This window comes from Desmodus rotundus, chromosome 4 (genome assembly GCF_022682495.2).
Source record: "Desmodus rotundus isolate HL8 chromosome 4, HLdesRot8A.1, whole genome shotgun sequence".
In the NCBI taxonomy this organism is placed as follows: domain Eukaryota; kingdom Metazoa; phylum Chordata; class Mammalia; order Chiroptera; family Phyllostomidae; genus Desmodus; species Desmodus rotundus.
The window spans coordinates 156,197,425-156,215,971 of NC_071390.1; the positions used below are offsets into that span (position 1 = coordinate 156,197,425).

An 18,547-nucleotide genomic window follows, 5' to 3' on the forward strand; every position below is an offset into this window, starting at 1 on the left:
ATTCATCAGTCAAAGGGGTAATATCACTTCTAACATCATAAATGATGGCATAAAAATCTTAGGTATGATGAAATATTAAAATTATTTAAAAATTAAGCTTAAATTCCTTACAGCAAACAAGCCTATCAAAATACCCACTCACAATTCATTGGTTGAATTAAAAAGGAAGTTTTCTATCCCTATGGCTTGTAACTTTTGTATTAAAACTCTCAACTCATGCAGAATATACTCTGTGTTTTGAGAAGCATTAACTATTTCCAGCCGTGAAAACAAAAAATGATCGAAGGCTAAGCACTCGATTCCTTCAAAGTTAAATAACACCACTGCCGGGGAACAGGACGCACCTTGTCTGTCCTGACACTTTCAGTCTCTCCCACGTCTCCAAGTCAGCTTCTGTGATGTTGGAGCTGCTGACAAAGCTCGGAGCCTGGCGGGGAGGGGCAAGGCTGCCCTGAATTCTCCGCTGTGCCAGGTCATCCTTGTAGATATCCGGCACCTTCCTGAGTCCCTCCTCCGCAGGTCCATTCTCCTGACCCCGCATGACACAAGTCACTACTGACTTCACCTCTTCTGTTTGGCCCCGGTTTCTGTCAGTGTGATCCAGACCCCGACATCATCGGAAAAATAAAGTTCAAGGAAGGGAAGCAGACAAACAGGTGGTCAAGCATGGAAATTTGGAGGCTGAAAGACCTGATGGAAGAACTTTCCCTTTCTCAAAAAAACAGCGCGTCAACGGGAGGCTTAATTACTTTCGCCTACATTACCTTTCGACATGGTAAGGAGAAGGAAGTTTTTCCACCAGATGACATTCTCTAGTTTAGTTTAGGAAAGGATGCCAGGGTTCACTGAAAGACTCTTGAGAATGGTAATGAGATTTTGGTTTGTCAGTAATGATGCCCAGTTCCCACACTATTCAAGTTACTATAATGAATTCAAGTTTTCTAATTGAATCCCTGAGCCCTCCTGGAATGTCTTTTTACTGCACCAGTAAAATGTTAGTAATGAGCTCCGCCTGATCCAAATTCTAGGATTAGTTTGGAGATGGCTGGAATGTTGTTCACATACTAAAACATCTCAACCATAAACCCACAACTGCCAGAAAGTATGTGTAGGTTGATTCCGACCAGAAAGTTTCGATGTTCAAACTCAGTCCCTGCTTCCTGATAGCATGAATTAGGTTTGGCTAATGAAAACTTGAACAAATAGAGTATATCCTCTTTTCCTTGATCTTGACTCAATACCCATTTCTTCCTTGTGTTAATAACTGTTTACTTTTATTGATGATAAAACTGATATTTTCCATTGTTCTCCTAAGAAGTGAACATTTGATGTCTAATGTTGACTATGTTGTAATTTAAACCAAAGCTGTGGCATTGATCTGCATAAACATTAAAAGTCGATTTCCAACCAGACATGCTTATTGACACAGAAAATCCCAGAATTACATATAAATAGGGCTATATATTTTCTCAAAATATATCATCCAAGCCAGAAAACCAAGAGGTATTCTTTTGTTACCAGGATGACTTTGTGTATTCGTAGAGTCTATGCAAATGGGAAGGCTACAGAATTTTCTATTTACTTTTAGTTTGGGGAAGGAGATCAAGGAAGGGCACAGCAAAGAGCCACCAAGGAGCCTTCTTTTTTCCATCAGTTCTCTGATGCTCTCTAGAGAGGTCATGGGCTATCCCAGACCCAGAACTGTGTCCCTACTCATAGAGTCAGGTGACAATAGACACATGAAGCTGGAAATATCAGGAATTAAAATTGCATGCAGGAGAAAGGAAAAAAAGGGAGATACAAAAGCTACTCTTTTTCCTAACTCAAGTTGCTGATCCCCATCAATATGCCTTGATGCTAGTCAAGTTATCCAGAAGTCTTTGTTTCACTGGCAACAACCCACCCCTCCCACAAGGCCCTCCTAGGATGGCCTTGGTTTGTTACAAGGCATGCCAACAAGACCTGCAAACAGTGAGCCTCCTGAAGCTATAATGTGTCCTACAAAAAAATTGTGCCAGGTCTGCCGTACTCTAATACCTGTTCTACATCTGGCGATCTTTCAGGTGTTTTGTGTCTGGTTACTTCCTAAAACAGAAACAAACCAAAAAACCACTAACTACTCAATGACTCTGCCCGAAGAAACATTTTCACTGGATAATAACACACAGTTGATATGTTTATGGTCTTAGTTCAATAGCTTTGCACACCTCTTAAGTGATATGCAAAAAGATGGCAGTGAAATATTAAAGATGCAAACTCTAACTGATTTTGATACAAGCAAAACACACAGACCAATCAACTCTACTCTATGAAATTTAGCAACCTGACACGTTAAATGAAATCATATCCCTCTAAGGATAAAAATCACTGGCCAAATCCAACTTTACTACATGTTTCCTTTCCCAAATTAAGAGGATGGGAGAAAAGTTGGGAGAAGGAAACTCATTTAAAAACAATTCCTATGAACAATAGAGGTGCATTATACATTTTTGAATTTTTTTAAAAGAGAATTATCTATCACCATATGTATAGGTGATCTTGCTAGTCTCAGGGAAGAAAGGGCAAGCCTCATTTCGTCTCCCTGCCAATATCTAAAAGGAGCTAATAGGAGAGGAGAGCTCACAGCTAAGGAATATCTGTTTTGTGCCTGCTGTGAACGGACTGGACAGCCTCGAGAGGTGGCTGCTCCCTGGTAGCAATGGCACATACCTATCTGTGCCGATAATGCCAGACTGTGACACCAGCTTCCATAGGTAGTGATGGGTCCAGATCTAGCACAGCAAAATTTATTTGGCGAATCCAACCCTATTTTGGACGTGGTCTTTTCACTTGCTGCCATTGCATTTGGGGAGATTGGATATCTGGAGTTCTACTTCAAAATAAACCACCACTGCCAACTGCACATAATTGGGGCAGGAAAGAGAGGAATAAGTGGGGAGGGCTATGATACAACACACTTTTACTTCAGTTACATTCTCTCTGGCTTACACAACACGCACACAGTGCACACCTTTTACATTCTAGACTTTTCTTCTTTTCTGAGACTCCCTTTGAAAGTTGTTTGCTGCTGTCTGATTTCTCTGCCTCTTTTTTCCGGTAAGGCCCGTAGAGGAGTTGATTCAGTGGCACCATTGGCTTGGTCTGGTTCATCCTGGCTCTCCTTGCAGCAAAGTCATCTTTCTCAAGGTCGGGCAGTCGACACACAACTTCCTCTTCCGACTCTGAATTTTTGCCATGTTGGTGGGTCAGGGAAGGGTTTTCTTTCCGAAGGAGAATATCACGAACAGCTTCTTTCTCATCACTTAATTGCTTTTGACTGATAGAGCAAAATTAAATGGAACTCCACATGTGAGCAGGCCAAAAAAATTTTTTTTTAAATCCCCATCTCCAGACAGGCAACTGTGTTGTTAGTGAAAGGTCTTCTCAGTATCGTTAGTTCAGATGACATCTGTTTACTGTTTTAGTCCCAAGTTGCATCATAGTTAGTGTGGGTTTTTAAATCTTGAATTTAGCCAGCTACTAGCAACACTAAAAATTCATTTAATTTACAGGGTCCATCAGCATCAGCAAAGCAGGGTCCTAAATGGCTCTGAAAGTTGCAATTCCAATTCTTTTCATTAAATTTGGAAGAGTAGGAAGCTTTTCGCTGTTCACTTTTCTCTAGCACCTTAGTAATGGACCCAGTAGGTACTCAACTTGGTTTTGACTGACAGGGCAGAAATCTGAGTCACCGAGACACGGATCTGGGGGAAAGCTAGTGAAGGCAGCTATGAAGCACATCTAGGACGTGTGCTGGATTGCAAAGTGTGAGGGAGGTCTTTCTGCAGAGCTGAGCTCGTCTGAAACATCTGGAAGTGCTTATGACCATTCACAGGATGGACCAAAGGCAGAAGGGGCTGCCCTGCCCTGCGCCCACCCCCCAGCAGCAGCCCTTTCTTCCAACTCCTAGCCCCATGTCTCTCCACCACCAGCTCTTTGTCAAATGCTAGATGCCAAGTTGGACATTTTGACAGAATGGCTTACCCATTATTACTTTGGGCTATTTCCATTTTCAAAAGATCTTGAGAACCCAAAACTTTAAATTCCTAGAGGAATGTAGTTTACTGGTAGAAGAGCAGGACTTTTTCACTTTATTTTGTTTTTTGTTTTCGTTGGACATAGGTGGGGTGGAAATACAGTTGATTGTGCCTCTCTGATAGTCATACAAACTCCCCCCCTTACTCATAAGATCACCTTGTTTCTAAGTATTAATACTTGTTAAAACATTAAAAAATCATTTATGTTCATCTCAGTTCATAAAGATGATGAGTAAATATAATATTTTGATTTCTAAGGAAAGTTCACCTACTTTGCATCTGATTTCTGAGAGAGGATGAAGAATAAGTTCTTTATCCTCAGAGAGCAACTCATGTGAGAAATGAAGACAGGAGGAATCAGCCTGGCTGAGAGTAAAGTGAGGAACGAGATGCCGCGTTCTCTGGTCAGCCAGGTGGCCCACTGCCGGTTGCTCCGCCCCGAGTTGCTCCAGAGGAGGACATCATCTCAGGACCATCTGACTTTTGGAAAATCAAGTCATCATTAGTCGTGCCCAGAAAACTCCTTCTCACTGCGATCACTCTCAATAACATTTTGAAACATGTTTTTGGGAGGCGGGTGGTGGTGCTTTATGTCGTCCCTAAATAAACGTATGCCATAAAGTACGAAGCAGTGCCCTTTGTGTTGCACCCCGACTCCCCACGTCCTGCCTGCCCACCCCTGTACTGTGCTCACACTCCCTCCTGCCTCCTTTGCGACGTGTTTGTCAAGTAGCAACAGGTGTTGGCTGATGTTGAAAGCAGTATGGAGATACCTCAAAAAATTAAAATGGATCTGCCTTTTGACCCAGTAATCCCAGTAATTCCCACTTCTGGGAATATATTGAAAGGATCCCAAAACACTAATTAGAAAGAACGTAAGTGTCCCTATGTTCATTGCAGTGTTATTTACAATAGGCAAGTATGGAAGCAGCACAAGTGTCCATCAATAGACAAGTGGATAAAACAACTGTGGGACATTTACACAATGGAACAGTACTTGGTTGTAAAAAAGAAGAAAATTTTACCCTTTGTGACAGCATGGACAGACCTGGAGAACATTATGCTAAGTGAAATAAGCCAGTCAGAGAAAGACACATACCATATGATCTTACTCATATGTGGACGCCAGTGAACACACTGAACTAACAAGGAAAATGGGGGCAGACTCATAGGTGGAGAGCAGGATGACAGATAAGGGGGGAGAGTTAGGGGGTGGAAGTATCAAACAAAAAAGAAAAAGGACTAATGAACATGGACAACAGTGATTGTGGGGTGAATGGGGGATATAAGGAGAATAAATGGTAATGGAAAAAATACAATAAAAAATTTTTTAAAAGCACATTGATAAGCACAAAGAAGGTGACTAACAGTTACTGAGGACACACTATGTGCTAGAATTTTTTCTAAGTGTTAATACACTAAACCCTAATACTAACCCTGCAATGTTAGTGTTACTAGCATCTCCATTTTATGGAGTGACAACTCAGATTAGGTGAGGAAATTTGCCCAAGGTCAAAGTGCCAGTGCTGAAGTTAAAATTCAAACCCTGGCAGGCTGGCTCCAGAGGTCCTGTTCTTAACCACTGCGCTATTCATTAAACAGAGGACCAGGGCAGAAACAGTACTGAAAGCAGAGCATCATACAAAAATTAAGGCATGATCATTACTATGGGAAAAAAAGAAAGAGAAGTATTTTGGTTACTAATAAAAGGATCCTGTGAGTTGTACTTAGAATGGAGTTGTGATTTGCATTGCTGCGTACGGAGAGCAGTGTTCGGCCAGGATTACGAAAGTAGAAAGCTAACTAATCATACCGTACCATGCTTGGCAGCACTTCACAGTGTACAAAGTGCTCCCACATTCATTTGCTCATCTCTGCTGATCCAACTCCAGTTCCAGTATGGGAGCAGACCCCTAGCTTGAACGTCTTAAGTCCAAGAGTAGCATTCTTTCTATTTTCAATCTGGGTCCAGGGTTTCAATCTCCCCCAACTCAGGCAGAATTCTTTGGAGTAAAATATATGCATTTATGCAAATAGCCATGACAATTTGTGATGCCAATTTAGGCAGAGAGTGTCTGGTACCTTTTGCATCATGTGAGCCCAGCCAGACCACAAATTACCCGGGGTGTTTCTTTTTAGGCTAAGTGCCCAGCATGGCAGGACTCCTTCAAGTGATCTCAGTTTAGATGTGTGGACTTCAAAAAAGGGGGTGAAGAAAGTTTTCCGTATCATTGGCCACTTAAAGCCACTTCCTCCCCACTGGTCACAAAGACTGGTTTTCCACTAATTGCTTGAATCCTGTAAATTCAGAGCTTCAAGGCAGACTCAGGGAAAGAAAAAAATAATAATGATGCAAGTTCTGATAGCACTCTTGGCCATGAAGCACTAAATCATACGTATTAGGTAGATATGTGTGATTGTGTTCACAGGTGTCTAGTTACCAAAATATTTAAGTGACTTTTTATCGGTGCTTTTCTTTCTCCCTTAAAGGACCTTAAGGGCAGTCTATGGTAAGGCTTCAGTACAATCTACTTTATTTTTCAGTCATTACAACTCTCTGAACAGCTAGAACCTGCCAGGTCCACTAACTTTCATGATAACAAAATGCAAGACGGGAATTCTGGGGCCCACTTGGCAGAAGACAATGTTGAGATTTCTGGCTCCATGTATCTGAACCTTGGTAAATTGAATAAATTTAAGGGGAAGACCCAGGCTGTCTGCCTTAATATTCATGGGAAGTTCTGGGACTTTTCTTTTTTTCTAAGTCATTCATAAATGAGTTGCTTTGGGAAGAAGGGGTGGCCCTTTGGGCACAGCTCACTGTTTCCCTTAGAGAGAATACAGTCACCGTGAAATGAGAAATGCCAAGCCCTGCCTCCAACTCAGCAACCTTGTCCAGCTTCATCTAAAACAAGGAAGGCTATCTTGGTAGCAGAGATCATGGGCTCGAAGCAGGTGAGGGGGAAGAAAAAGCTCTTGTCTCAAAGTTTCTGAGCCTTATATATTTCAAAGTGAATGAGATAATGCTTTAAACTAAGGAAGAGCTGGCATTTTCTTTCACTCCTTTTGACTTGGCAACACACAAGCAACCAGCTCAGACTGGCAGTCAGTTTGTTCTATTCAAAGAAACCGGGCTCTCCAGAAAAGCCTGTTAGGCCTCCTGGGAATGTCATGGGCAACACCAAAAACATCCCGGCTTCACCCAGAGTCCAAACGGGGCAGTTCCATCCAGAGTCACAAAAGTTCATGCAATTTATGTGTCTGCCTGGCCCCTGATCCCCGAGGGTCTGTTCAGCAAGTCAGGGACATGGGCATCTGGTAAGGAGGGACGGAGAGGAACATGTGTCAGAACCTGAGCTGCGTCTGCTCTTCCTCTAAAAACTTCTAAAATGTCTATTGTTCCTCAGAGGTTTTTTTTCCCTCTCTGTAATTAATTACTATGTGGTTGAGAAGATCCACAGACCAGCAGAAAATACTGAGTGCTGAAACATACGAAAACAATTAGAAAAGGAGTACAATCACGTGAAACCTACAATTCAGTTCAGAAAAAGTTTACTTCTCCAAGGGAAACACCAAGGCAGAGAACTCAAATCTCCATAGTATTTTAATTCAGGGGAAGTGAATCTCGGTTCTTGTTTTATCCTCTTAAAAACAGAAATCTTGGCTTCTTTAGCAGAATCTGAATTTGGGGGGTAATTAAGCTAAGTTGATCATAAACTAACAGAGAAGAAAAGGTGGCTTACGTGCTTTTTACTTCAATGGCAACTCTAATAAAGATTAAACTCCACCCATTTATTAGGAAGTTCTACTTTCTGTCTCTGGATGCTGAGACACCTCCTAATACACTTGGGACTCCTAGACTCCTAAACTCATGTGAAAATGGAATACCAAGCCCCTTTCCACCTTTTAATATATGGAGTTAAAAATAATACAAGGAGGGGTTTGAGAATACTTGGGAAAGAGTGGCATCAACAGGAAAAACAGTCTAAAAAGTAAAGTCCTGCCTCTACATTCTCACCCATCTCTACCAACACAGACCTTCCCAGCTAAGACACGGGAGAAAGAAATATCTTGGGCCTCTGATTGAGTTTAAATATGTGGTGGCCAGAATTCATCTGGATGGCCAAGACAGGAGACAAAATTAAAATGTTTTAAGAGATGTCAGCATATTTAAATATTTTACATTCATATTTTCTAGATACCAAGAATCCTTTTCTTCTTTATGACACGTGTTTCATTCAAGTTACTTTCTGCCACCTTAAAAGCAGGATCCCAAATGTGGATAAACTTAGAGTGACTCTCAGCTCTGTTGTGGGCTACAAAAAGTAGGTGACAAAGACGCATAGGTCAGGCTAGGGGCACGGGATCTATAAAACCTTACTGAGAGCACTAGCAGCTGAAAATCGGTCTAAGAAAGGAATTCTGGGCATTTGGCACAGCTGTGTCCCACTACTATTGGGGACATTTTCCAGGAATATGCATAATTTTCCTGAATCCAGTTTTAAATGTTAAAGCAAGAGATCTAGGGTATGGTGACATTAACTGACGTGCAAATTTCCACCTAAGAGAGGTGAGTTGGGCAAAAATATGTAAAAGTTAAGCCAGATAATAGGAAATGTGGACAGGAGTAAAAATGACCACATCAGTATAATACTCCTCAATCAGAACTACACTTGTAAATTAACCGTGATGCTAAGCTTGCCCACAGAGGCATATTGTCACAAAGTATTTCAATGGTTTATTAGAAAATAAAGCTCCCAGTTACTTAAGTGGAATTTCCAGCCTTTGCCCAAACTCTTCTTTCCCGATGTCACTGTGATTCCTGGGTGTGCTGAGTTAGCTTAACGTCGCTCCCCACTGGTATTTCCTTCCTCTTTTGAATACTCTAAAGATGATACGGAGGTTTCTCAAAAAAACACTACGAAGAGAACTTCCATATGGCCCAGCAATCCCAATTCTGGGTATTTAAGCAGAAGCATTGAAATCAGGATCCTGAAGAGGTATCACCCCTCCCATGTTCACCGCAGCCAAGATGTGGGCACAACCTAGAGGTCCGCTGCCCACCGATGAACGAAGAAAGAAAGTGTGGGCTATGATTCAGCCTTTAAAAAGAAGGAAATTCTGCCATATGGGACAACATGGACGAACCTTGTGGACATTATGCTAAACAAGCTAGTCACAGAAGAAAAAATACTACACGATTCTATTTACAAGAAGGGCCTAAGAGTCAAATCAAAGGGTGGAACAGTGGTTGCCAGGGGCTGGGGGAGGGGAAAATGAGTAGTTGCTAATCAACAAGCATAGTTTTAGTTAAGTGGGAAGAATAAATTCTAGAGATCCGGTGTACAGCATTGTATCTATAGTTCACGATACTAAATCGTACCGTTAAAATTTTGTTCAGAGGGGAATTCTCATGCTGAGTGTTCTTATCATAATAAAATAATTTTCTTAAAAAAGGAATAAAAGTGGCAAAGGATATGAGGCAATTTATGGAAGAATAAACCTGAGTGGCCAATACACATAATATGATAGTCACCACATTAGTAATCAGGGAACAATCAATTTTCAAAGATGAGCTTTTTTTTAAACAAGAGAGTAGCAATTACAAAAAATAAAACAGAAAAAAATAAAAATGATGGTGTCTTCGGTAAATTTTAGCTTAAAGACTTCCTGGATGTTATCAAATGAAGGTTTGTGTCAAGGATATTAAGATTACTTTTTTTTTTTTTTTTAAATCATACCCTCACCTGTATCACTTATTAGCTACTCTCACTGGGCCCTAGATCTGAAGGCAGAAACAGGAACAGCCTGAAAAATAATGCGCGGGGAGGAGATATTATTCATTTTTGTATTCTCAGCACCTCTCCTGCTCTTTCATACAAGTAGATGCTCAAATTATATTGAAAAAAAATATGTGTCTGACCAGGTCTCTGAGCCAAAATTTGTGTTTGTGTTTAAGATTTTAATTTTACCACATTACTTTCCCTTATTCCAGAAGCCCAGAGAGTTGCTTTTAACACAGGCAGATTTGGTTAGAGTTTCCTAGAAGCACATGCAGGGTTAGGGTAGATGAGCTTAGCTGTGGAATACCACAGACAGGGGAGACATCTGTCCTTTTTTTTTTTTTTTTTATCAATACAAAGTTACTCTAGAATGAAATCCATAGAAGTCACTGCTGGAACTTTCAATTACGACTTAGGTTACAGCAATAACCACATATGGAATTAGAGAAATGGAAAATGTTCCATTAAATGTGTGGGAGACCAATGGGGTGCTGTGACCACAGCCTCTGAATCTGGCCAGCAGGTCAGAAGTAACCAGCTCGGAGACCTGCAAGTCACTTCCTATCACTGATCCTGTTTACTCTGCTTGAAAATGGGTAGGTCACTATTTCTTAGGATTAAATGGAGTGCCAAGTGGCAAAGGAATTTCAATGGTCACACTGTTACGAATTTCAACTTGTCAAATTTTGGTCTCACTATTATTTGTTAGGATCTTTGTGGTTATTATATGGGAAAAATTAACCAGCTTCTCCAAACACCACATAAAACTGTAGAACTGCATCTTTCTGTGCCTTGGACTGCTGAAAGTCTCCATCCCACATGTAACACGAAGCCACTGGGACTGTATACTAGTGCCTTTGTTACAATTAAGAGAAGTAATTACTCCATTCTTTGTTTTTGAATCAACATGCTTTAGAAAAGGAGTCAAATAAACCCAGGCTTTCTTACTACTCCCTTGGGACAAAGGAAGTAAGTGGATTTTTGTAAGCCAGCCACTCTTTCTAAAGAGAGTGCTCCCTCTTTCAAAGGAACTATTTTCTAGTGATGTATAAAGTAAGATAAGAGCCATTTAGGAGTAGTGTGAAAATCAACAGGCCATAAACCATTGACAAACAAAGTGTTACTGCGAGGTAAACCCTGCAGCCCGCAATTCTGGACTAAGACAAGGTCTAATCAAGCAGCGAGCAGCTTACTCTTCACCTTCATCTCGCATAACCAACTACTTAAGCAGAGACATACTGAAGGGCAGAGACTATGAGGGATTGCCAGTTGCTCCAAGTAGGGAACAGCAATGCAACGGAAAGCAGGAAGGAGGGCAACGAGATGGAAACTCCGACACGCCAGACAGATTCCACCCCACCAGGCATGCACAAAGCTGGCCAGGCCAGCCCTTGGCCTGCAGAGGCTAACCTGGCAAAGCGCTGTGCCGCTGGCATGACCTTGATCCCAGCTTGCTCTAGCCTTCTGCGCTTTTGGATTTCAGCAGCATCTTTTTCTTCAAACTTGGGAGCTGGTGCTACCACAGCCCCCTCTGGAGGAGGCTGCTCCTCACCACTGCCAGCAGGTAATTCTAACCCACCGTCAGAAGGCTTCCCATCAGGATCCATTTGGCCAGCTGGTTCCTCCTCGTCACAAGGAGACCCCGCTTCACTTCCCTCTTCCTCTATTGTTTCGGGATAGCTAGTGAGTTGGACAATAGTTTACCAAACTAACAGACTGGCCTGGGGAGCAGACCCCACATCATCTTCTGGTCATTCTGGTACTATTTTCCACTTAAAAAAAAAGTCATAGTATGCAATATGATCCTGGCAATGTGACAAAAATTAAACGTAGCCATTTGTTAATTAATACAATGCATCATAATCTCCACATCGATTCAGATCTATTTCAAAATTGCTATTGAAAGGCAAAAACCCTTTCTGCTGGAATGGTAAACTTTATGTTTTGTTCAGTAATTAAAACTTTTAATAAAATGCTTGTTCAATGGAAAATCATAGATAATAAAGGTAGACTATTAGAAAAAACCATGCAATAATCAGGGTGGTTTTGCTGAAAGTCTTAGACTGGGCTGTAAGTTTCTTTTATTATAAGGTTCTTGAAGACAGGGACTCTATCTTATTTACTATTGGGTCCCCAATTCCTAAAAGACAGCACCTAGCATGTAGTAGATGCTCAATAAATACTTGCTGAGTAAGTGAAAGAAGAAACACATAATCAGGGATTAGGAAAAATGAAAAACACTGTTTCTTTAAAGACAGTAGCAGTCCAATGTATCTTCCTTTGAGTAGGAGTTTGTACATGTGATTCTGAAGCATGTTCCATGCATCCCTTACATACTTGAGCTTGTACCTAGATAAGCGTGCATCTCAATAGAAAATGTCTTTTTGCACAAAGGCAAGTCTTTCTGCACCTAATCTACCAGGAGTAGGAGTCAGGCAATCTCCACAGAAGGACATGGATCACAAATCTCTCCTCAACATTCTATTAACAGGACCAGTTTTTTAAAAATCTGCTTGTTAGACAAGTGTTTGTTGAATACCTACTGTGTGCTAGGCACTGTTCTAGGTGCCTTCATGACGCTTCTAGCCTATCATCACAATCTCTCTCCAAAGATCTGTCCCGCCCACTCCATTTGTGATCTTACATCCGAGTTCTGAAACAGTTGCTTGAGCTAATGCGTGCCAGGAGCTGCGGATCCTACACCACTCGGGTTCATGCCAGGACAGGGGCAGCACTCGGGCCTTACCTGAAGGGCCTCTCCCCACCCAGGGGTGAGGTGGCGGTGCTCCAGCTCTTCCGATACTCCTCTCGCTCTGCTTTCTTCTTTCTCAGAGGAGCGGGGACATAGGCCGTCTGATTGCTTTTGTTCGGGAGGTACTGGTTAAAAGGCACTGCTGATTTCGGCTCACCATGAGAAGTCCGCCTGGCAGACATGTCATCCTTCTTCACATCAGGCAGCTTCCGATGTGGCAAGTCAGATTCAGAGTCACTGCCTCTCCCTGGGGAAGAGAGGCCGGGTGCTGAGCAGTGTGCCGGGCCAGCAGAAAAGGTCCCGAAGGCAAGTGTGCGGTACTAGGGATGCGGTTAAATCTGTGGGCTCTGGGGCTCCTTCCTTCAATTACTCACTTAACAAATCTAAAATATCAGTCTAAATTAGCCCAGTCTAGGAAAAGCTCCCAACTTTAATTGGGAAAAGAAACCTTCAAATTAAAAAAAATAGAGATAAAGAAACAAACTCATAAATACAGAGAAGACTGATAGCTGTCAGGGGGCAGGGGTTAGTGGCCTAGTGAAAAAGGTGAAGGGATTACACAAAAAAAAGCCCCCAAACCTCGTAGACACAGACATCACCGCAGGGAAAAGGGGGTGGGGGAGGTAGAAGAGGGTAAAGGGGGGATAAATGGTGATGGGAGGAGACTTGACTTTGGGTGGTGAACACACAATACAGTATACAGATGATGTGTTATAGAACTGTACACTTGAAACCTATATAATTTTATTAACCAATGTCACCCCAATCAAATGTTGAATAAATAATTATTGAAAGTAAAAAAATAGAGGTAAGTCTAGCTGTACCTGAGAGTTACAATTAGCAACACATGTGCAATAGCACGATACTCCAGCCTAGACTCTGCAACTCTCGAAAGAAAAAAAAATAAATTAACCAGTAGAATTTTTATTGAGCACCTGTTGTTCCACGTCTTACACTGTGCTAGATATTCTGACAAATAAAAATTATAAAGCATTTGTCCTTGAGGTACCTTTAACCAACCTATGAAACACCTGGAGAGTATTAGTAACAATGTAGGAAAAGCATGAATTCAGAAAAATGGCCGATTTGGATTATAACCAAGGGTTTGCCTTCCAGGAAATGGTTTGAGTTATGATAAATGCATATTCCTCTAAATCAAGGCCCTTCCTGTGAACCCTGTGGCCTGATAATCTATTCTTTTCTTTTGCACATTTCACCTTATATCTTGTATTTTGCAAACAGGGCTTTGTATTATTTACAGTACTCACTACAGTGTCTTTGCACATAGTGGGAGTCCTCGAATTAACTGAATTGGCTTGGCCCCAAGAGAGTTTTAGGCAAGGTGAAGGAATTCAATGTTGCCAACATCAGTCTTTTGTTGGAAATAGCTCCCATAATTAATTATATTGTATCCTTGTTTCCTAAGTCTCGTATCACTCGGTTTCTAACATCCATAGTGAAGTTGTCATTAAAACACCCTTATTCATACATAACTGCCATTTCTATGCCAGATGAAAACTCTTAATCAATGAGAGCATTAAGAGGCTATTCAACTCCAAATAGAAAATTACCTGTTTACATTTGCGAAGAGAACCTTAAACTAAGAGCCAGAGAGACGTGGCGGCCTAGCAGAGTGGGGCGTGTGCACGGGGCTCTAGTCAGATCCACTTCAGGGTGTGCTCTGCCCTTCAGGGGCTACGAGACTCTGCATTTGTTACTAACCAGTTTGAGCTTCCATTTCCCAATTGGTAAAATGAAGAGCACAGTACCATCTGCTTCATGGGGCTATGGGGAGGCTCAGACACATGTAACATTATTGGTACAGTCCTTGGCTCACAGCAAGGGCTTAATAAACGCTGACTACTTGTTATGTCCTAGTAGTTCTGGATCTGCCAATAACGAGCTGTGGGCTCGTAGGCTTGTGTCTAATACACTTGGCTGTCCTTTTCTATAAAGTGAGAATGAAATGATTTGCCCTTGAGATGAAGTGATTTAATGGCTTTTAAAAGACTATAAAAGTTAGTCGTGGCTGGTGTGGCTCGGTGGGTTGAGTGCTGGCCTGTGAACTGGAAGGTCGCTGGTTTGATTCCCGATCAGGGTACATACCTGGGTTGCAGGCCAGGCCCCCAGCTGGGGCTGTGCAAGAGGCAACTGATGGATGTTTCTCTCACACATTGATGTTTTTCTCTCCCTCTTTTCCTCTCCCTTCCCTTCTCTCTAAAAAATCTTTTAAAAAAGACTGTAAAAGCTAAAGGCATCGACCATAAACAAGTTGTTCATTGTTGCAGACAAAATATTCAGTTTATGAATTATTCATGCCGCTTGCTTTCAGTCTTCTGAAGCTTTGACTGGTTCATTACATGTTAGTTTTTAATTTGTAACTTAGCTCCCTTCCCATCCTGTCTTTTATCAAATACTGTGTATCTCTCTCAGTGTCATAATAAAATGTTTAGAGCCCCATGAATTGCTTTATAAGGAAATACCTTGCCAAGCTCTTAGATTTGTTTCCCTATCTAATATTATCCCCATTTTATAAAAGTGGAAATGGAGGCTCAGAGGGGCCAAGAGAACCCCCCTTCTGATGCTGCTTAGGGACCCCGATATCTGTTTTTCAGACTCCCAGACCAAAGTTTCTTCCACTGGGATATACTTCTCTTGGAAAAACGTCCTCTGCTTAAAGCATCTGACTAGGGGAAGCACTGCACTTTGTTGAATAAACGAATGAAAGAAAATGATTCTTCCATCAACTATGGAGGCTTAGTAATAGATTGAAATTGTCTCAATTTTAAACTCCTGTAGTCTATGAACCTTATGTACAATATCTAAAAAATATATATTATCTATAATATACTGAGTGGATGTCTCAAAATAGGCTGTTTCACACCTAAATAGATCACCTTTTTTTATTTATTAAAATTTTTTTTAAAATTTATCAAAATCTGATCCTTCTTTTCCACGGGGCTACATTTTTCTCCCTTACAGTAATAGGGGGTCTTTCTTTCTTTTGCATATCTTTGCCATACATACCTTCGCCAACCCTCTGCTCTTAATCTTTTTCTAGCACTTTAATTTCTCTTATTCCGTATTTCTCTCTCATAACTCATCTTTAATATGAAAGATAAGAGTATTCATTTGACAAAACACATCATATTTATAAAATATGTTCTTAATTTTAAAGGTACCTGAGTGGATGTTTTTGCATTTCCTCCTCAATGAAGCTCATCACATGGCCCCAAGAGGAGTGCTGGTGAAGGGAAGGGAGGGACTGGCACATATCTAGCAGGACAGGTTGGCTGCATTGCCCTGGGGACCCACAGAATCCCTACCAGGAAGCTCTCGTGTCCAACCCATAGAATCACAGCACCTCTGCTGAGTGTGGCTCTTGATTGCTCCTAGTGAATGGGTCAGTGGGCCTTAAGAATAATAATGCAAAAACTCTCCATATTGACTCAATATGGAGTTGGAGAATTTTATAGTTAGACCTTCCCTAATTGACTATGAGAGTTTGCAAGAGTTAAAAAAATGTCTTCTAAAATTGAAAGTGTATTAGGACTAGCAATCTTCTTGATTAGCAGCACTTAAAAAATACCATATACTCTAAGGAAATATAACATCTACTTGAATAAAATTATACTAATTTTTTAGGCACATGAAAATGTGTTGCTTTAAAAACCTCATTAGGTCTTGATTAGTTTATAAGAACATGAGCCTGAAGGTATCAGGCTGATTGGTGAAATCTGTGTCAGAGGCTGCTTCATGAATGGTGTTTTGTAAAGCTCAATTTCATGTGTCTTTAGATGAAAAACACAGTTTCTAAAAAGACTCTAGGTTATCAATCTTAATTGCTGCAAACTAAATTGAGCCCCTGCACAACTACAATATTAGTAACCACCATCTCAAATCCCTTCAAGATGTGGCTCGTTATAAACCGAACCCCTAGAGGCTGGTGACAGAATAAAGGAACTACATTCCCAATTACAAAGAACCAAGAAGAGGAAAAATGATAATGTTTCAAACAATCATAATAATATGGACAAAAAAGTCTAGCTAAGATAGGTTTTGTAAAAGCAAATCTACATGTTAGTTACGTTAAAGCTCAATTAGATTGCACACTGGGCACTGTAACTTCTAAAACTGTGGGTGGTACTTGAGGTCATATGAAATTTTAGAAATGTTTTTCAAGCACCTCACAATGCACCATGGAATTCTTCAGGAGTCACATACTATGTGACCCTGGGGCTAATCTATTTGTTGGGAAGTTTAAATACTAAACAAAAGCATTCGTTCAGACATTCTAGAATTTAAAAAATCTATTAGGCAAACACAGAAGTGTGGGTAAATTAAGTTTAAGAGTATAAGATTTGGACTCACAAATCTACAGGCTGTTACGCCACTTACTGACAGTAATTTTCGTCACTTGCCAATGTTAGGATGATAACTTAACCTCTCTAAGGTTCATACTGAAAATATAGATAAGAAGGAACATCTTACAGCCCCGTGGGGCGCCTAAGTGAGATATTGTGTGATTATATCATAATCTGTGCTGAGGACTAAATGAGATACTAGCAGTCGGGTAAGTAAGTCAGAACCTAGACACATTAAATACCCACATGCTTTAGTAATGTAGAATTTTACAGCTGAAAGGCATCTTTTAGCTATAAAAGATAATTTTCATCTTGGAGAGTAGGCTTAAGTCTCTAGAAATATTAGCAACATGAAATTCACTTAAAAATACAAACAAAAAATTCCCCACCAGCCTTACTGTCTTTCTGCAAGTTTATACACGCAGACCCAAGCCATGGCCCCTTCTAAAATGTAAAAAGGTGCAAGAGACTAAGGTAAACAGCTTGTGGATAATATGCATCAAATAGATATCAGATTGCATGACAATATGTTTTTATGAGGAAAAAATGATCATGCCTTATAGGTAACAGGATTTAAATCAAACCCAGCCTCTGAACAGGCAGTCCAGGTGGTGTCCTGTCCATGAACAGCCCCCTGCCCGGCGCTCATCAACGGTTGGGCAGCATACCTATCAAACACTGCCCAACTTGTGACGATTAAAGTTTCACAATTCCAGGCTTCAGAACTTTCCTCAGTGTCTGCACTGCATTTCCAGTTTGCTGGAAGTCAATCCATTTTCACTTACACAGTGTGGTACTCACTCAAACATTTCCCTTCCTCATACCCAGAGGACATAAACCTTCGGCACACTTTATGAGCTAATGGTCTGCACAGCGTCTTGATTCACCGAGACGCAGGGAGAAATGATGTCACACATTTTCCACCAGAAGATACGCTCACTGAGGCAATGTTCAGACGCACTGCCAGCAAAGCCAAGCAAAATTCTAAGGACGGTGAAAAAGAACATTAAAAGACTTTTCTTCTACCAGTTTAGAGTTACCAGGTTCCGCCTTGCCAGTGCCAGCCCCTCTGCTGGTGACAAGGCAGCCCTTGTCCGTGTTTAATTCTCTGATGTGCAGTGTATTAAGGCTCCAACCTACCATCGCTGCTTCCCCTGAGGACTACATCTGGCGAAGGTGTCTGCCGGGAGCGGGAGCCAAAGGAATCCAGGCTGTCGAAGGAATCATCTCTGCCATGCCGAGGGGGAGACAGCGAGTCACTGCGCTCAGAATCCCAGCAGTCGATGTAACCACTGTCTCGGATGCTCCGCTTAGGGCTCTCAATGTCATCAGTCTCCTGTCCAAAAATAAAATAAAATTGCAGACATTACAGCAACAGATGTTGAGCCTTCCATCTCAGGAAAATCAGCCTCCCGTGGTCTCCAAAAAACCCTGCAGCTAGCACCAGTATGGACAGGTTATGGCAACCAGCGAATGAATTATCATCTACAAGCCGACATTCCATTCTCCAACCCTTCTCTGCTGCAACTTTCCCAATCAGAAAATCACACACTTCAAGGGAAAAAAAAAATC

The 18,547-nt window shown here is 41.3% G+C and overlaps 1 protein-coding gene across 18 annotated transcripts in view; it reads right to left on the reverse strand.

Annotated features, from left to right (window-relative positions):
- Positions 1–18,547, reverse strand: part of LIMCH1 (LIM and calponin homology domains 1) — a 312,399-nt gene that overhangs the window by 65,316 nt on the left and 228,536 nt on the right. For 14 of the 18 annotated variants that reach the window (XM_045182628.3, XM_045182624.3, XM_045182625.3 and 11 more), the window contains 2 exons: positions 18,116–18,311; positions 12,606–12,858 (listed from right to left, as the gene is read on the reverse strand). In XM_045182628.3, coding sequence (XP_045038563.2) covers positions 12,606–12,858; positions 18,116–18,311 — 449 coding nt within the window. Of the gene's footprint in view, positions 1–344; positions 588–3,010; positions 3,317–11,269; positions 11,540–12,605; positions 12,859–18,115; positions 18,312–18,547 lie in introns of all 18 variants that reach the window. The other 4 variants (XM_053923566.2, XM_053923565.2, XM_053923564.2 and 1 more) reach the window with 1 other exon arrangement.